General features: G+C 50.6%; 1 protein-coding gene across 2 annotated transcripts; it reads left to right on the top strand.

Moving 5' to 3' along the window:
• On the top strand, positions 1-18,575 carry LOC111841473 (tyrosine-protein kinase receptor UFO-like). 2 transcript variants are annotated; one of them, XM_023807220.2, is made up of 21 exons: positions 1-182; positions 4,326-4,533; positions 4,619-4,719; positions 4,824-5,006; positions 6,330-6,410; positions 6,511-6,626; positions 7,034-7,126; positions 7,756-7,951; positions 10,156-10,295; positions 10,426-10,570; positions 10,695-10,712; positions 11,315-11,444; positions 11,849-11,940; positions 13,557-13,652; positions 13,891-13,968; positions 14,055-14,147; positions 14,257-14,378; positions 14,665-14,774; positions 15,069-15,228; positions 15,365-15,501; positions 16,364-18,575. In XM_023807220.2, exons 1-21 carry the CDS (start codon positions 17-19, stop codon positions 16,809-16,811), a joined length of 2,913 nt encoding a protein of 970 aa, XP_023662988.2. In that variant the 5' UTR covers positions 1-16; the 3' UTR covers positions 16,812-18,575. The 2 variants fall into 2 exon arrangements, with proteins under 2 accessions (XP_023662988.2, XP_023662989.2); XM_023807221.2 differs by lacking the exon at positions 7,034-7,126.
• Positions 18,576-18,625: the final 50 nt, after the last annotated feature.

The following is an 18,625-nucleotide window of genomic DNA, read 5'->3' as shown; positions in this document are numbered from 1 at the left end:
GCTGGGGGATGCGCTGATGCGGATCTCTGTGGGGGCCGGCAAAGGCGAGGAGGAGAGCGCTACACGAAAGCAACTTTCCACTCGACCAAAGGCTCGGGAAGGCAACATGGGTCATATGAACGGTTCCTTGCTGCTGGTGGCCTTTCTTCTGATGTGTCCAGTCGCCGCGAATACCCTGCTTGGTAAGAAATTACTGTGTATTCTGTATTCGCTTTACAGATGCTTAAATCATTCATCGATATGATCTGAGTGCACTCACCTTTTAAGTTTGCCAAAGTTACTTGCTTAAGTACACCTGATTGTTCAGTATATTTTCCGGAACATGTCAATAATGACTTGGTACCCATGTGCCCTGGTATTATTGACAGTTCTACAGTCTTTCGGCCCTTTTTTCATTTGTGGTGTTTACAGTGCCACCAGAATGTGTTGATAGAAATCACGTACCATGTTTCCTCACCTGTACCTGTTTGTCAGGTCATGCTTGGTCGGTGCCATTTTTGAAGTAATTGACATTTATTTTTTTATATATATATTTTTTATTTTATTATTATTATTTTATTTATTCCCTCCACCACCCCCTGTCTGCGGAGGACTACTTTCTTAGTGATTGACATTTATAGTGAAACTGCTTTCGAAGATGTCTGCTCTGGGGGAATCTGCATGTCACATAATACCTAGGCAGGGAAAAAAATCTGTGAAATCGATGCAAAATAATTTGTGCCTCATTGGGCAAATCTCGCCTGAGCCAAAGTATTTGTTTTGGTGTGATGTCTGTCAGATGGTTCCTTTGCAGTACCCTACTTTCAGCTTCAACTGTGGGCATCACTGGCATGCAGGGAAAGATAAAAGGTTGTGGATGGAGTTCATTAATAGCAATTAACACACAATAAATTGACCCTCAGGTAGAAGCTGCGAGGTTGACTGTGAAAACACCTCAATTGTTTGAAGAATTTTAACATTTGCATGTGAGACGGCAGGAGTTTGTTTGGAAGAAGCAGGCTGCAGACGTCTGCCAGAATGCGATGGCCATGCGTAAAGTGGTTTCTTCTGTTCTCAACCGATATGAAACCATTTGCATGGTATGGTCCAATTTGCTGAAAATCTCTCAGCTTTGGCGTTAGTGGGATAGGATGAGGATCAGTCATAGCTGTCTACCTGTCATGAGTGCTTTAAGAAGAGAAGTGGAGAAAGGTTGCAACAGCAGGTCTAAGGAACGGTCCGAGGATGTTCCGGAATGCTCATGCTTATTAGCTTCTTGCTTTGTTTGGGAGACGTTGTACAGCTTCTGCTCCAATTCTCCTGACACTTGTACGTGGGCCATGGGCGTCGCCGCCATTAAATCTGAGGGGGACGTGTCCCCCTCACATCTCATAATTATTTGTTAGGACCCCCCCACATTTAACATAAAATATTAGTTCACCCAGCACTGTGTCCCCCCCTCATTCAAAATGCTTCTGACGCCCCTGACGTGGGCATTCATTGGACGCTCAACATAGCTGCACTTATGCCAAGTCGACTCCTTGACAGCTGTCATCTGTTTGTAATGGACGTCACTGTGGAGGAAAGCATCTGTGAAATAAACGTACAAAGACACGTGGCAGAGAGACCTGGGTGAGCCATAAGCAAGGGAGACTGAGGGGGAACATGATCCAGGTATATTAGATTCTAACAGGTCTGGATGCTATTCAGCCAAATGGCAACTTCAATATTAGTTTAAATACTAGAATCCGTGGCCATAAGTGGAAATTATTAGGAGAACATTTTAAAATGTAAAAAGAAAGTACTTCTTTACACAGTGTGTAGTTAGAGTATGGAATAGTCTTCCTGTTAGTGTAGTGCAAACTAAAACCCTGGGTTCCTTCAAATCAGAGCTAGATAAGATTTTAACAACTCTGAGCTATTAGTTAAGTTCTCCCCAAACGAGCTTGATGGGCCAAATGACCTCCTCTCGTCTGTAAATTTCTTATGCTCTTACGTTCTTAATGCTGAATGCGTTAGGGAGAAACCAAGGAAGCCGTTTAGGAGACTGGGTGGCGTATAGATGAAGGAAGGTGTGCGGTGTCAGACTGCATCTGGCAGTGTTCTAAGAAACACCCTGCTGGCCTATAGCGAAATGTAACATCCAAGAAAGGATTTCAAAAGAGGATCCGCAAGGGTAGGCGAGGGCCTCTCAGTATAAACAGATCCCTGGCAGCTTGAGATACTCTGTATGAGTCTCACCATAATGCCTGTGCATGTTCTCCTGCTAACATTCCCTACCACATTTTGTACATTTTCTTTTTTTTAATCCATGAATGGTCCCATTTTGCATTTCGAGGGAAGGCGAGCATCTTTGTCAGTGTGCAAATAACTGGAATATTATATAAATCCGCACTTTCGTCCGTTTGCTGCAGTAGGAACCTCGGAAACAATGTCAGCATGATATAAAGGATACGCCCCATAGGGGTTCAGAGGGCAGAGGTCAGGGGTTAAAGGTTAAACTTTGAGAAAGACAAGCATTATAGGCTGTCAGGCCTGAGAAGGCTTGTCTTCTCATCGCATGGCAGGAAGCCAAGGCGTGAGAAAGTATCCATACTATGTTCTGGCCTGAAAATACAGTCACATGCTCACATTCTGCGTGATGTTGAACGCTCAGCACCTTTATCAGAAAGTGGCAGTGCCATGCTGTGGTTAATGAACTGGGAGAGTGATCACTTTAACCGGGCAGACCCTTGTATCTTCTCCACAGCGCTTGTGTTTTTTGGCCACAGTTGAGAATATGTACATGGTAATATTTAAGAAGTCTGTGGATATGGGTGTGTCCTTGGACGGCTGTTGTACTTTCAAGAATGTCCTTAACCTGAACTGTCCCAGCAAGATATTATTCAGCTGACAGCTTATCTATGGTATACGGCTGGGAAGTAAAATGCTAAACGTTACTTGGGTGTTTTATCAGCTCGCTGGCACATTCTTGAGATTTTTCTCCTTAAGTGAGCATGAGGGGGGATTTGAGGGGAAACAGGGACAGAGCAGAGCTCTGTGATCACTGATGGTGTGGCTGACGTACATTCCCATCAGCTGCACTCTCTGGCTCTGCTGGACAGCGGCCTGGCGTGACCGAACAGCAACGTTCTTAACTGCAGAAAAATAGTCAAGAAAACCAAGAGTTAAATAGTACTAAAAAGAATGGAGGTTAAAAGAACCTGAGATTTACTCACCATCAGGGGTTCTTTCAGGAAAAATGCAAGACAGACAGGGGGAAAATCTGACATAAATGCAAGATCAAATTTCCAAAAATCATTGAGTCCATCATTTGTTTAGCCTATAGCCTAAAGTCAGGCTTCCTCATCATATTACAGTACTAGGAACCAAAACTCATGAAAACATCAGTTTTCATGTAATCCAATGAAGAACTTTCATTAAATTTGCCAAAACTCACGCAGTCCACGGAAATGGTACCTACGAACTGGACAGAGTGAGTTTTGGATATTTTCTCTTCAGCTCCAAATAAACCTTAAACGTTTGTAGCTGGTGGATAAACAATCATGTGCCTGTACAAGACAATATTATTATCACGTCCGGGAAGAACAGAACAGGCTGAACCCAGATGCAGGAGACCCAGAGGTTTATTGGGACACCGAACAATAGACAAGTCCAAAGCGGCAGGCAACAAGCGATGGTGGAGAAGCCAGGCAGAGGGTCGTGAGCCGGAGAGATCAATCCTACGAGGAGGCACAGGACGGGAAGACGGGCACCTCAGGGAACACAGATGAAGCAGGGCAGGGATCAGGAAGACGAGGCGGGCAGGCAGGGCAGATGACGTGGCACAAAAGACAAGAGAGGAAGATTGTTTAGTAGGGCTCATGAGAGCGACGATACTTCGCCCTACTAAGCAATCTTCCTCTCCTTGTTAAATAAACCTCTGGGTCTCCGACATCTGGGTTCAGCCTGTTCTGTTCTTCCCGGACGTGACATCATACTTCACAACAGTGGTTAGTCAGAGTGCCGGTTAAATAGACGATCGTAATGAGGCTTAGTCACGTGGCCCCGCCCACCGAGGCGTGACAACTATTTTGCATGTTTAACAGTCACAGCGGCTGTGCGTATTTTACGCTTGTATTTCTGGGGCGTTACAGGTGTAAAATATATGCCGCAATGGTTATTTGAATTGGTAGCTTTGCGCTTCAGTGCATGGATCTATCGACCTACCCAGCCATCTTGCTGCCACTCATGGTGGGTAGGGTCGCGGGACTTAGAGCATATCCTTGGCAGCACAGGGTACAGTTGCCCTCTAGGGGTCGCACTGTGTGAAGTTGAATCACCTGCGGTTCTCCGTTGGTTCCCAGGGCCATGGTTTGTCCGGGACCCCGCCAATGTGACGCTCTCCCTGGGCAAGGCAGTGCAGCTGCAGTGCCGGCTGGAGATGGTGGGGGGCGACAGGGAGCTGCCGGACGTGGTGTGGCAGAAAGACGGCGTGGCTTTGGACACCACCGACACGAACCAGGTGGAGATCCCCATCACCGAGGAGAAGTGGCAGATTATCAGCAAGCTAAGGTGGGTGCCGAGACCGTTCACCATGCTGGGTTTGTCCTCCTAGCCATGGGCCATGATTCACAAAGGTCTCTGTGTCGCCCTACAGCATCGAGAGTGCCCAAGTCCTGGACATGGGGGATTATCGCTGTGTGGTGACCACTGAGGGACGGCAGGTCATTTCACTGCAGGGCCACATCCAGCTGGAAGGTGAAGCTGCTCCCGGGAGCCAGGGCAACCTTGTTAGCTAGAGTGATGTCATAGCCATGCTTTCCTCCGTTTCCCATGATGACTGTGAGGTCCCTCCCACTCAGGCCTTCCTCACTTTTCCACGGAGCCCCAAGACATGACAGTGATGGCCAACGTCAGCTTCAGTCTGCACTGCGTAGCCCATGGGCCACCAGAACCAGTCCGGGTCATCTGGCTGCAGGACGGGGTGCCAGTAAATTCTCTGATGGACCCCATGTCCCTGTCGCCCTCCACGCTCACCCTATCAGGTGAGCCATCTCACCCCATCCACACGAAGCTGACCCACACCAGTCAGGTGCAGGTTTGTGTGTCTGTAGCCAAGCCTTTAGTGCCCGGTGAAGATCTTTCCATTACGGCAGTGCAAGATGCTGGGAGGTTACCTTTTTGTTAGCAGCCGATTTACACCTCGAAAGCAAGAAAGTGTTAACCTGGCAGGCTCCGCCCTCCTCGGCATGGCTGGTCTGCCCCCCCCCCCCCCCAGCCTTGGGGGAGGCATCCGTGCAGGACGGCGGCAGCCTGCTGACATCTGAATAGCTTCTCTCGAGAATTGCTGACGGCTTGAGATCCAGCTGAGTCTCAATGAGGAGCAGACAGCCTGAATAACACGCGAATCGCCCCCCCCCCCCCCCCTCTCGAGCGCGGCCTGCCTGGCAGGGCGGTGATGGAGGCCCAAATGTCTGCCGAGAAGCTGATCTGTGGTCTGAGCCCGAGGGCTGCTGCATGGACACACATCCCTAGGGGTCGCGGGCCAGACAGCTACCAAATTTGTTAGTCCGCTCATCAACCGTGGTGGCTGAGGGCTTTACTCAGCGAACGGGCAGGACCGCGGGCGGCCACGACCCCAGGTCTACCCCCCAGCCCCAATTCAAAGCATGACATGGGTGTTTATGCGGTGTGACACGCAGGCCTCCTCGTGACGACGCTGCACGATGACTCACACACGTACATTCCTTTGCATTGCTGACAGGTCATTAGAGTTCTTAAACTTAATTACCCAAACAAACTGTATACACTTTTCCCAAAGCCAACGTCTACTCTGTCTGCTTTAAATATGATCAAATTTCATGCACTGAAATCAGCTCGAAATCCACGGTGCTTTAACATGTGTTTGTTGACACTGGTGGGTTACCGTGTTGGGGAGAACATGCAGGCTGCTTGAGAGAGAATCCCAGCCAAGGGACGCGTCGGTCTGCCTGCTGGTCAATCACTTCTGTATCCCTGCGTCCCTTGGCTGGGATTCATGCGTGCGTGTTTTTGTCAGAGAATTAGCAAGCAGGGTTAAAATTCGCTGCTCATGTTGTGCTAATTTTCTGTTCCTGCCACAAACACTTGCAGACACTTTACTTCACCATCTGGATGCCATTAGCAAGCTACCTGTCATTAAGGGGCTCTGGAACGTGCAGTGGAAGCCTGCCATCACGCGCGGCTGAGGTGCGGCCTGGAGCCTGTAACTTTCTGGCGCTGTGTCTATACTGGGCCACCAGGTCTCTACTGCAATCCAGAGTTGGACCGGTTAAAATTCTACTGGCGTCCTCCTTTTGACTGTCCAGTTTGTCTCTCTGTCACTGCAGGACTCAACAAAACCAGCACATTTTCCTGTGAGGCTCATAACTACAAAGGGGTCGCCACCTCAGGTTCAGGCCTTGTGACAGGTAGGTATCTGGCATGAGGGGAGGGCAGCTGGTTATGAGCCATGGCTAGGGGAGGCGGGGCCTGTGTTCTAACCCCCTTCTGTTCCTTCCTGTCCCCCAGTCATACCGTCCCAGCCTCGGAAAGTGCACACCACTCAGGTCACCAACACCAGCCTACATGTGTCCTGGCAGCCTAGCTTTGGGGGGGTCCATCCCATCACCGAGTGCTCAGTCCAGGTAGGATGAGTCAGGAAAATCCCCAGTGGTGAGTCAGGAACCAGCAGGCTGAGACATAGTCAGAGTCAGAGTCAGACTGGCCTATGCATGGAGAAGCATTGTACTGTACTATTGTTGGGGAACGTTTTCTTAGAAAGATTTTGTTTTTTTTGTTTTTTTAAACCAAGTACTCCCTCCTCAACCCTCCCCCTCTTTGGCCCCCCTCCCCAACGCGCCCTACAGTGAAAGATCAGGTTTCTCTATGGGAGAGTGGACCTCTGGCTTTAACTCCTGCAGTGCCGTTATACACGTCCCCCCCCACCACCCTGCTAGGGGAGAGATGGGCAGAGCGTACGCGCTCTCCGTGAGAGGCCCCCTCAGCCCACCCGCCCATAAACGTCTGGTTCTGATAAATCTGTCCCCTCCAGCATTCCCACACCCCACGCTTTTTTCATCCCCGGCCCGGTAGGCGAGAGAGGGGGGCTGATTCAGCGGCTCGAACAGCAGGAACGGGAAGAAATGTGAGTCAGTTGTGTGGCCGGGACAGAAAGAGACAACGTGCATTACCATGTTTATAGCGGATAAGTAAACTACGAAAGAAAAAAAGTGAGCTTCTATCTGATATTTTAAGACATGGGGGGTGGGGTGGGGTTCTTTGAGTCATGTCTGTGTGGAGTCTGTGTTTACATGTTCCGTTTTCGAAACCCCCGACTTTTCTGAGTCACGTCCTCTATGTTTGAGCGCAAGCGCTCGGCGATGGGGGTGTATGAGGATAAGTGGCCTTCAAAGTCACCTGCGCTACTCCTACCAGCCCCTGCTCAGTCTCCCATGACGAGTTTCTGCTAGAAGTGAGATGACGATGGTCTCACTCTGTTCTGGAGGCACTTTCTGTACACTCCAGTTCTTTTACACGTGTATACTCCTGGATATATGCTCTGGAACAATTCAGATTAACTTCCCCGTTGATGAAGAACACAGCAGGGCTTGAAGGCTACAGAACAGGATCAGGTTGAGATGTCATGGCCTTAAATACTCTGATGGCAGCCTGTGTCACTTTTAAATGGTTCAGTGACAGTTCAGCCCTAAGTTATAGATGGTTTGACGAGATTTAAGACCATCACATGGAGACTGATGATAATCTGTGTTTCAGGTCGTGCCCTTTGAACCTGACCCCAACACACTGTCCAGCTCTACGGGCCACCAGCAGAATGTGAGCGCCACGCTCTCCAGTCACGTGATCTCGGACCTGGAGCCGCTGACAGCGTACAGAGTGCGGGTGGCTTGCCGCAGTAGTCAGGGGCAGTCTCCTTGGACGGACTGGGTCACGCTGAGTACTGCAGAAGGGGGTAGGTGGCGACCATCTTCAACCAATTTCAATTCATCTGTCAGCTTGAATACGTTTACGGTTGTGGCAGGAATTGTGGGAATGAGGCTCTCATGTTGGTGGCTTGACGTCCTGCTCAAACGTGGAATTTCTCCTCCACGCTTCTTCACGCCGTCTTTGCTGAAAATGGGAGGGATGTCAGGAATGGGAGAAGTGAGTAAGTGTGGGAGAGGATCTGGAGGAATGGAAGAAGTGAGTAAGTGTCGAGGAGTGAGCACAGCGCCCCAGGGAAGGGGCCGGTGGCCATTCCGTCAGCCGCGCGGTATGTCTGGCCGAGCCGAGTCCGTCTGTCAGCGTTTCCCACCGCGATTTGCCAAAAAGAAACTCGCTGACATGGAAACTACCTGCTCCTTCAGCACAGCTTATCCAAAAACACATCAGCATCATCCCAGACAGGGGGAGAGAGAGGCAGATGGAGCAGGGCCTGGACGGTTAGAGCCTGTCAAACCATTAGCTGCCCTTTGTGACGGCATCAGTTGGCCCTCTGTCTAGGAGCTGAAGGGAGCCTTGCTTGGGTGCTCTTCCAGCGGCTGGGCTGAAGTGGGGGACAGGCTGTCTGGCCCCTACACACAGACAGCAGGCAAGCCACCGGAGGGGGGGGCAGGCAATGGTTGCTTTTCCTCCATTTGCCCGGTGGCATGTTCATTCCTGCTCTGAAATACCCTCCTATTACACCGTCAGCATCCAGGATTGTGTCAATCCGTCCGTGCGGGAATCTGCTATGTGTCTACAGGTAGAAAACAGACCCTGGGCTCCGTTTCACTCACACAGTGACCCGGTTTGGCCTCGACTTTTAAAATTCAAACCATGCTCACTCCCTCCAAATGCCCCCTCCCCAAGCATCGCCTACCTGCCGCTCTCGGACCCCATGAACATGACACGCATACCGCAGCAATTCTTTTTGCGCCGTCTTTCGTGCTTTAAGACTGTGGGCCCAGGTGGTCACTATTTTAAGCACAAAAAAAAACATTTTAAATGCCAAGTTCTCTAGAAAAAGATTAGGCACCAGCGAGGCAGCCTTCAAAAACAATCCCCTGAAACTCCCAGCCTGACCCTCTATTTGATCGAGAGAGAGAGAGAGAGCGAGAGAGAGAGAAAGAGAGAGAGAGAGAGAAGGCAAGACCAGTCCTATCCAAGAGCAGCCAACAGAAAACTGTTTCTTGGAAAGATTCCTGCCAAGGTCCATTCGGAGTTCACAGGATTAATCCAATTGTGTCTAACTGCCCCAATTGCTCCCCTGTACTGTTCATTGGGGCTCCAGGCTGACACTGGGTAACTAAGCCAAAATAAAGGAGGACAGAGCCAAAAAATGTGTTTCCTATGGACAGCAGGTGGCGTAGTGGTTAGGTACCCATGAGGTCCAGTTGCTCAGAGTGACTGCTCTGTCCTTGCTCCCATTGCCCGGAATGCTCACGCTCTTCCTCCCCCGCCTATCCATCCTCCCCATTCTTCCCTGCTTGTTTGTTCCCCTTATCTTGTAATTCTTCCTAATTCCTCCCCCCAAGCATTGCTGATCCATATTTTGGTCCTTCTGGTTGGTTTGGTGCCTTTACTTGGTGCCTGCGTTTTGGGGGAGGTGGTGTTAGGTAGAGGGACGCAGAGCGGGGGCGTCCATGCTACTCGCTGCCGCCTGATGGCTGGAGCACATATGGAAGAAATCAGCCCTTGCCGGCACGGCAACACCGTCAAACCTCCCCCTCCGCGCCCCCATCACTGAGGCAGATGAGGCCGTCCTACAGGCCGCGTCCGGCTGTTAGCTGTCTGCTCTGGACAGTCTGGCATTCCCACCTCTTGTTTTTTTTTCCTCGTTAGTTTGCGCCTCGAGTCTTTTGCATCCTTCAGAAAACAAACCAGTTCCCAGAGTGCCATGCTGCTCTGATGCTCTGTTCGGGCCATAATCCCTGTACACAGCTGCCTCACAGTTTAAACTCCCTTAAGCTGTTTTGCTAAAAGTGGAATTCTGCTGTCCTCCACGTCCACACCGCGACCCTGATGCCGCTCAGCTCTCTCTGAGGCGCGATCGTCTGGATCAGAGCACTGGCTTTTATCTGTGTTCCGAGCCCCCCCATGTCTGAGCCGTAAAGAACATGGGCATCACAGATTGCCGGATGGCCTCTGCGGCGGGCAGTACTCTGAGGTAACCCGACTCGCGCTGATCCCTGACAGTGCCGGACTCTGCCCCGGAGAACATAACCGCCATACTGAACGGCACCGACGTGGTGGTGAGCTGGGCGGAGCCAACGGGCAAACTGAACGGACGCCTAATGGGATACCAGCTGGAGTACAGGACCCCAGAGACAAACCAGGTACGGCGCCCACGGCGTGTGACACACCCCCACCAAGCCCTTTGCCTCCTGCTTGCGTCGCATAATGGTGCTGGAGCAGTACATGATATTCTGAAGTACATCAAAGCAGACTGGCGTCTTTGTGTCCCAGATTGTCCTGGATGTAGGGCTGTACCATGAGCTGCCCATCAACCTGTCATCCCCCCTGTCCAATGTGTCGTTCCGGGTGTGTGCCTACACAGTGGCGGGCCCGGGTCCCTGGAGCGACCTGCGCACGCTCACCCTCACACAGCCAGGTATGCGGGGGAGGGGAACGGGGGCGGGGCTGAAAGGACAGCGGGCTGGCCGGGGATCGACTTAATGCACGAGATATCAATCTAGAAGCACCGTAAATAAAAACGTTCTCTATCTCTCCCACAGCGATGGGCGAGTCCAGAGGTGAGTGGATTTCATTTTTTGCATTAACGCACATCAAAGAGCATAAACGTGAGGGTGTGGATTTCTCACATGGGAACGCACACACACACAGACGCTCGTAGATGCACGATAATCAACCAAGGGTTGTTCTCTTAGCATCGTTGTTTTCTTTTTGAGTGTCTGTACGGATCTGTATGGGTGTCTCCATAGACTAAACAAGAAGCTAAGGAGGGGCCAGGAAAGAAGGAGGCGGGACTCTGCAGGGCTGGGTGGGATGGCTTGTTAATATTCATGAGAAAGAGGCTATCATTGGATTCAGGCTGGCGAATCGAGTGGCGAACATGGCATGACAAACAAACACAAAGTGCTCAAAGGTCCCCTGACATGAAAAGCACAGGAAGCACACGTTCCTGAGTCCAGGAAGCAGGACAGTGGAATTGCTCTAATAATAACAATAATAAGCTGTAAGAAATGCAAGTTGGTTTGCATCAGTTAGGAAAATGTGTCTGACGTTTGCAAAAGGCCTTTATGTGACTAACAGCTCTGGGGACTGGAAAGAGTAGCCCAGCGCTGACCTCGCTGTGGCGCTGCGTCTATTCACCTCCTCCACCCCGTCCTTTCAGGCTTGTCCTCATCATCAACCCCCTCCTGGCAGTGGTGGTACGTCGTCATGGCGATTGGCATTACCGTGGTGCTGGCAGTGCTGGCGGCGGTCTACGTGACTCGACTGCGGCGGAAGGAGACGCGATTCGGGTACGGGCGAGCCGCGTCTCCCGCTTATGCCGACTTTGTGCATAAGGGCGTAAGGATGAGAGGAGCCTTCCTGGGATAATGGAAACGGTGCCAGATTACACACTTGGGAAGGGGCGGAGTCAATGCAGCAATTGCCCCACACCCCTTGATTACCACATCAAACATGCCATCTGTATGACTGCAAGCATTCAGACCAATGTTGGGACTGTCTGTGACTGCAAAGAAAAAAACTAAAAATGCAAAAATTCTTGTATTTGTTTGGTTACTCATGGTTATGGTTAGGGCAGGGTGGGGGTTAAGGTTGTTATAGTTAGCGTTAGCATTTTTCCCATAGAAATGAATGAACGGTCCCCATAAAGATATGTTTACCTGACTGTGTGTGTGTGTGTGTGTGTGTGTCACAGGGAGGCGTTCGAGCCCATGATGGAGCGAGGACAGCTGGTGGTGCGCTATCAGGCTCGTCGAACCTACAGCCGCAGGAGTAATGAAGCCACCCGTGAGTCCTCTGATCGCCTGCCCTGACACCTGCCAGTCCTGTCTAGCAGAGAGAGTGACTTTCTGTTTCTGTAATTAAATCCAATTACTGTAATTAGATGGCTACCCGATTTAACCGAATGAGCGGTTTATGGACGATGTGCTGAAGTTCTGGTGAAGTTAGAGAGGGCATCGCCTGAAGGATACAGACGGCACATTGTCAGACTTGGTGTCCACGCCTCGTCGACACACCCATGTTTTCCCATGGTGCCTTGTGAGTCACCAGAGTGCAGCTCTGCAGCCTGGCGTGTGTGGATGCAGCCCTGCAGCCCTGCAGCCTGGCGTGTGTGGATGCAGCCCTGCAGCCCTGCAGCTTGGCGTGTGTGGATGCAGCCCTGCAGCCTGGCGTGTGTGGATGCAGCCCTGCAGCCCGGCATGTGTGGATGCAGCCCTGCAGCCTGGCGTGTGTGGATGCAGCCCTGCAGCCCTGCAGCCTGGCGTGTGTGGATGCAGCCCTGCAGCCCTGCAGCCTGGCGTGTGTGGATGCAGCGCAGACCAAACTGATCAGCTGCTGTAGGAGACTCTGCTTCCTGCGGCCTCTGATTTATGGGCTAGTTAACTTTAGACTTTGTTGGCCATTCCTGCATTCGTATTGATTCAGTCAAGGACGGGTCTCTGTTTTGACACAGTGAGCTCCTCCCTGTCCCGTCAAATACCCCTCACCAGACAAATAGCTCAGGTTTGTGGGTTGTTACATTCACAGACAGAGTTATTGTTTTTTGTCCTTGACCAAGCCACGTTTGGAAAACATCTGGGATTGACCTTGAAATCTGGGCCAGTCATGGGCGGTTGGGAATTCCCTGGCATTCGGTTTAGGCCCCTGTCCCAGTGAAACGGGCACCGGTGGTCATGTGGATACACGTAGCCTGATGTGGACGGTCGAAAAGCTGAGACCTGCTTTAAAATAAGTGCAGTGGCCTGTGTGTGACCGCGAATGGACTGAGATCCTCGGTGGCTGGGAAGCTGAGCTGTGCCGCTCTGAGTGAGATGTGGGTGAAGCAGGGAAGGTGGAGAGACAGTCGGCAGAATGTTGGCGCTCGCTCTTGTTTTTCTTTCTGCGGCAGGCCTTCTGCATGAGGTCAGTGGGACCATGCTCATTTGATCTAATCAAGGTGTAGCAAAAACAGTACATGGTCCAAATGAATCCATTCCAGAGTTATGTTGTGTCATGGGATCTGGGAGCTGGTATGATACTGGAATTCCCGTCCCATTACTTGTGCTGGGGCTGCGTGGGCTGGGGACGTGCCAGACAACCTGTTTTTCTCACGCAGGAGTTAATTAAATAAGCTGATTTTAGAGTTTGAGTCACGCTTACACTAAAGGTGTAACATCACCTTCCCCAGATCTGTGTTCTTGGGTTGGGAGATTACTGTGCAGGTGTGGCATAGATTTTCAGAGCCAATAGGAAGTACACTCTTGGGTGTGTCCAATGAGAGAGTATTTGTAGAGATGCTGTTATTTGTCTATCTGTGTGTGCCCTGTGAATGGAGCTGGTACCTGTCCGTCATGCAGCCGCCCGCCTTCGGCCAGCTTTGCAGTGTGTTGATTGGTGACCGGTGACTCTGCCCACGCCCACAGTGAACCGCCTTGGCATCAGTGAGGAACTCAAGCAGAAACTGCAGGATGTGATGGTGGACAGGCACAAGCTCACCTTGGGCAAGACCCTAGGCGAGGGTAAGGTTTGCGGGGGGGACACAACTCCCACCCCCAGTCCTACACAAGGGCGTGGTAGGGGCATGGATACCCTGGCAGATTCAGCGGGCTCAGAATTTTATGGGAGCCCTTGAATATGTAAGATTATATGGAAAATTGAAGGGCCCAAGTTAACATTTTTTCAGGAGGCCCACAATTTCGAGCTACGCCCCTGATCCCACGTGACTCCATGTGACTCCTGGTTTGTCTCCTTCCACAGGAGAGTTTGGGTCTGTTATGGAGGGCCTGCTTACTCAGGAGGAGTCTGTGCTCCGGGTGGCGGTGAAGACCATGAAGAGTGAGTGCCTGACCACTGGGAGGGATGGAAACCAGCCCCTCGCTCACAGCTTCACCCTCACGCCTTTCACTCCATCTCGTTCTCAGTTGCCATCTGCACCCGTACTGAGATGGAGGACTTCCTCCGAGAGGCCGCCTGCATGAAGGAGTTTGACCACCCCAACATCATGAGGCTCTTGGGTGAGAAGGACACTTTGACGATCCAGAGGAACCAATGTTCTGGGTGTAGAATCTGCCCCTGGATCATCAGGACCTCAGCAAATCTCATGATGCCCCTCCTCCTGCGTAGGTGTGTGTCTGCAGACGGTGGAGGGTGAAGGTTACCCATCTCCAGTGGTCATCCTGCCCTACATGAAACACGGAGATCTCCACAGCTACCTTCTCTACTCCCGGCTAGGGGACTGCCCTGTGGTCAGTGTCCCACCTCTAGCTTGTACAAAGAGTGACTGCCTCAACATGTTACAAAGAATCCTGCCTACCTGCATCACTGATGCAGAAACAAAGTGTCACGATATGTCACATGCCGTGAAGTGCATGCTACATTTCGTACGTTGACAAGTGATATGTGGTAAATTGAGTTTTTGTGACTGCATTCCTCAAAACAATAGGATTATGTTTTCCGGCTCAGCCAGATAAGGACAGGCTTAGTCACGGCCTTCCAATTTTGTATCTGTTGACTTGCTTCTCGCCCTTCCAGTTCCTTCCATCTCAGATGCTGGTGAAGTTCATGACCGACATCGCGCGGGGAATGGAGTACCTGAGCAGCCGAAACTTCATCCACCGCGATCTGGCAGCCAGGAACTGCATGTGAGCCCCCATTCCTGCTCTGACAACTGGGTCTCCTCCCCATTCAGCCCATTCATTCCCATGAAGTTATAGCAATCCCACCAGCTTCCAGCACTTTCCGCGCTGACTTTATGTAGCATAAACAGGAACCCCGTGTCTGTTTGTATCAGACTTCATCTTTGGATGAATGTAACTAAGGAGAGATGGAAGAGAGGAGGACATCGACGTCAATGTTGGACAGTGACGTTCTTCCTCGTAACTTTTTTGCCGTCTGTGTAACGCCACCCCTCCTCTCTACCCCTCTCCCTCTCTCAGGCTCAACGAGAACATGACGGTATGCGTGGCCGACTTCGGCCTGTCAAAGAAGATATACAATGGAGACTATTACAGACAAGGCCGCATCTCCAAGATGCCCGTCAAGTGGATCGCCATCGAGAGCCTGGCCGACCGAGTGTACACCACCAAAAGCGACGTGGTAAGGGAGGAAGAAATCAGGATGTGAGGCAGGCCAAGGCACCGCCCATGGAACGAGAACGAAACTTAGGGCGTGTGCGCCTGTGTGTGCGAGACATATCCGTGTCTCACTCCCACTGCATTCTTCTCCCCACCAGTGGTCATTTGGCGTGACTATGTGGGAGATCGCCACCAGGGGGCAGACACCCTACCCTGGCGTGGAGAACAGCGAGATTTATGACTACCTAAGACAGGGCAACCGCCTGAAACAGCCCCCAGACTGCCTGGATAGCATGTGAGTACAGCAGCTGCTGCTTCTCCACTCAGCACTGAAAATGATCGGTATTCTTTGATAAATGCTTCCATTAGTGACTTTATGCTTGAAGCCAGGACCCCGCTATCGCCAGAGAAAGGATCAGGACGAGTCAGACATAAATGAGGCTTATAGGAAACTAACAAAGACAGAAGAGGACGTGCCATTTGGCAGAATGTGCAGTAGAGGCGGGTGGGGTCCACAGAGCCCCCCTTAGTAGTGGTTACTCTACACTCTTTTTCGACAAGGAAATGCTGGGTCTGGCTGACTCCCTGCATGATGTAATGTTGCCTGTAATGACTCACGGGCAGTGACACGCTCCTCCTTCTTTCTCTCTCTCTCTGGTGGGTTCGGGGCAGACTTCTGCGACGTCATTTTTATCTATGGTCCAAAATATAAGGGATGTGGGAAACCCAAATTGTGCTTGTCGAATTTTCTAGTGGGTCAGGCCAAACTTGCGATTTGGCTGTCTCGAAAAAGTAAGCTGATAGGGGCTGGGCCGATAGACGGCAAGTCTATATTGGTGGGGCGGGTAGCGATGCGGCTCAGGGTGGGGTATGCGTACTCTGTGCTGACCCATACCCTGCAGGAGTTCTCCACAGTGTGGGGGCAATGCAGAGTGTTGTGTGAACTCGGCGATGATCAAAGTCTACCGTTGAAAGTATGACGTGCATGATGAATTTTCTGGACCGAAATTTTGTTTAGTTTTTTCTTTTTATTTTTAGTTTCTTTGTTTGTTTATTTATTTATTTATTTATTTGAACAAGGCTTAATCGTGCATTTGTGTTAATAAAGAGTTTTTTAAAAGTCAAAGTCTCTCTCTCTCTCTCTCTTTCTCCTTCAGCTATGCCCTCATGTTCTCCTGCTGGCTCCTGAGCCCCAAGGAACGACCCGGGTTCGAATTCCTGCGCTGCGAGCTGGAGAAGACCCTGGAGGGGCTCCCAGACCTGCAGGACCCCGAGGAGATCCTCTATGTGAACATGGAGGAGGCCGCGTCCGAGCTGGGCGCGGTGGGTGGGAGGGAGCCCCCCCCAGTCCCCCTGCCGGTCTTCACCAAGGCCTCAGACCCCCTGATGGCTCCTTCTGAGGTGCAGCAGCCTGGTCGTTATGTCCTCTGCCCCCAGCTGGAAACGCAGCGCTTCTTGTCAGACTCTGTGGAGAACCTGAGCCTGGCCACCTCTTCCTCCGCACCAGCTCTGCTCCTGCCACCCGCGGCACCCCGTGTGCCTACCCCCACAGCGGAGGAGCTTGGGGAATGTGACAGGGCAGGCAGGAAAGTCCCCTGGCAGTGAGACACCCACCCAAACCCATGGCCAGAAAGACTCAATGGACACACACAGCTACACACTGCCGTAGAGGACAGAGTACTAATTAGTATCAGTCTGCACTACGATAACATCAACTCCCTTCGCTTTGCATATCATCAAGAGAAGAGAGTGTATATAACTGCAGAAATAACTGAATGCTACCATCAAACACTTGAATTGGGACTGATTTCTATCGCCAGCAAGAGAATTGAAGATTTTTGAAAGAGGATAACAAACACAACCAGCCAAGCCACCCAACTGGTGTGTTCAGTGGCCTCCTACCTTCAGAGAGGCTGCTTTGACCCCTCCAGGTCTGCATGCTCCTTCCGCTGCTGGCTTGAGCACCTTGGACCTTCTGGCACCTCAAAGCAGATTAAGGAGAAATGAGAGCAGAAATGTACATTTACAGCACATTGGCACATTGAAACCTGTCAGGGTCAAGTTGTACCATGTCTGATAGGGCAGTGGAACTCAGCTTGGAGGTTAATTTCCATGAGTCCTCATCTGGTGATCTACCTAACTCGGTGTCATGGGAAAGACAATGGCCCTAGCCTGCAGGAGCAAACTTCACCGCAAGGGGGCGCACTGAACCTCCTCTAGGACTGGCATTAGTGCAAATGCAGACCCAACACTGAAGTGCCAAGTGCTCATGTCTGGGCTGTTTAAAGTCCAATTTAGTGACTCAAGCACAGTTGTTAATGATTTTTGTTTTCAAACATATTGCACTAATATTACTACATGTTGTTCACGTAATCATATTGTATGTGTACCTCCATGCTTTTCTTAATGTTACATTCATCCTCGTGTCAACTTGCCCGGGAGTCAAAATTATCATCACAAAGCACCAAACTATGGGTCGCTCGTCCGAATCAGCCCCGGCGTCATGCTCGTGGATCACCCTGCGCTGTAACCTCACTTCCTTTTACCATCATGATCATTGAATTCTGTGGAGCAATGTCGCCCCCCGAAGGGCAAAGTGAAAATGATGCTCTTCTCTTTACCACATGGTGAGGTCACACTCACCAGTGCCTGTGGAAATCCAGGACCTGTCAGCAGCATGAGGATCAGTAGGGGTTCCTCCCCCTGAAGACCATAAGGCCCCATTCCTTCATCCTACGTGTGAACATCCCCTGACCCTAATTCCAGATTAGTAACCGTCCTTTAGTCAAAGCTTGATTTCAACACTTGCTGAGCAGTTTTTACAGGATATTTTGTTTGACTGACGGCCCAAAAAAAACACCTCTTTCCAAGTGAGAAAAAAACTGATGCCAGAAGACCGAATGAAATGGATACCGTGCCATCTGCAGGTACACCAAGCTGCAAAATTCCTTTTTATCATCGAGCACGAGTGAATCATAGGCTAAGATTATGTAGTATTTGTATCTTTTCCATGACTGGTACCAGGTTTATTATTTAATATTTTTGTATAATTTGGACATACACATGACAATGCATCACCCTCAAGCAGGTGTTGGGAAAATGGCTGTGGTCGGCACGCAGATCTTCACCTATAATGGTGGACTTTCTTCTTTTTAAATGGACTTTAAAAATGTTAAAGTGTGCCTTCTGAAAGCCAGGACTTAGCTTTGATACAAACTTAATGTCCATATTCAGTGTTAATTCTCCCATCGGACTGGGAGAGAGGAGAATTCAGCTGATGTTACTTTTTTTTGTGGAGATTTTTACATTTGAAGCATCAGTTTTTGTATTAAATAAAACACTTAAGAGTGACAAACTCAGGAGTGTGTGGGATAAGCTGCAGTGCGTTCTTAAGGAGCTCCATGCGTACGCAGTAAGAA

The sequence above is a fragment of the Paramormyrops kingsleyae genome, chromosome 17 (assembly GCF_048594095.1).
Source record: "Paramormyrops kingsleyae isolate MSU_618 chromosome 17, PKINGS_0.4, whole genome shotgun sequence".
NCBI lineage: Eukaryota > Metazoa > Chordata > Actinopteri > Osteoglossiformes > Mormyridae > Paramormyrops > Paramormyrops kingsleyae.
The sequence above is the reverse complement of the archived record's forward strand: the minus strand, read 5'-3'. Positions and strand labels throughout refer to the sequence as shown.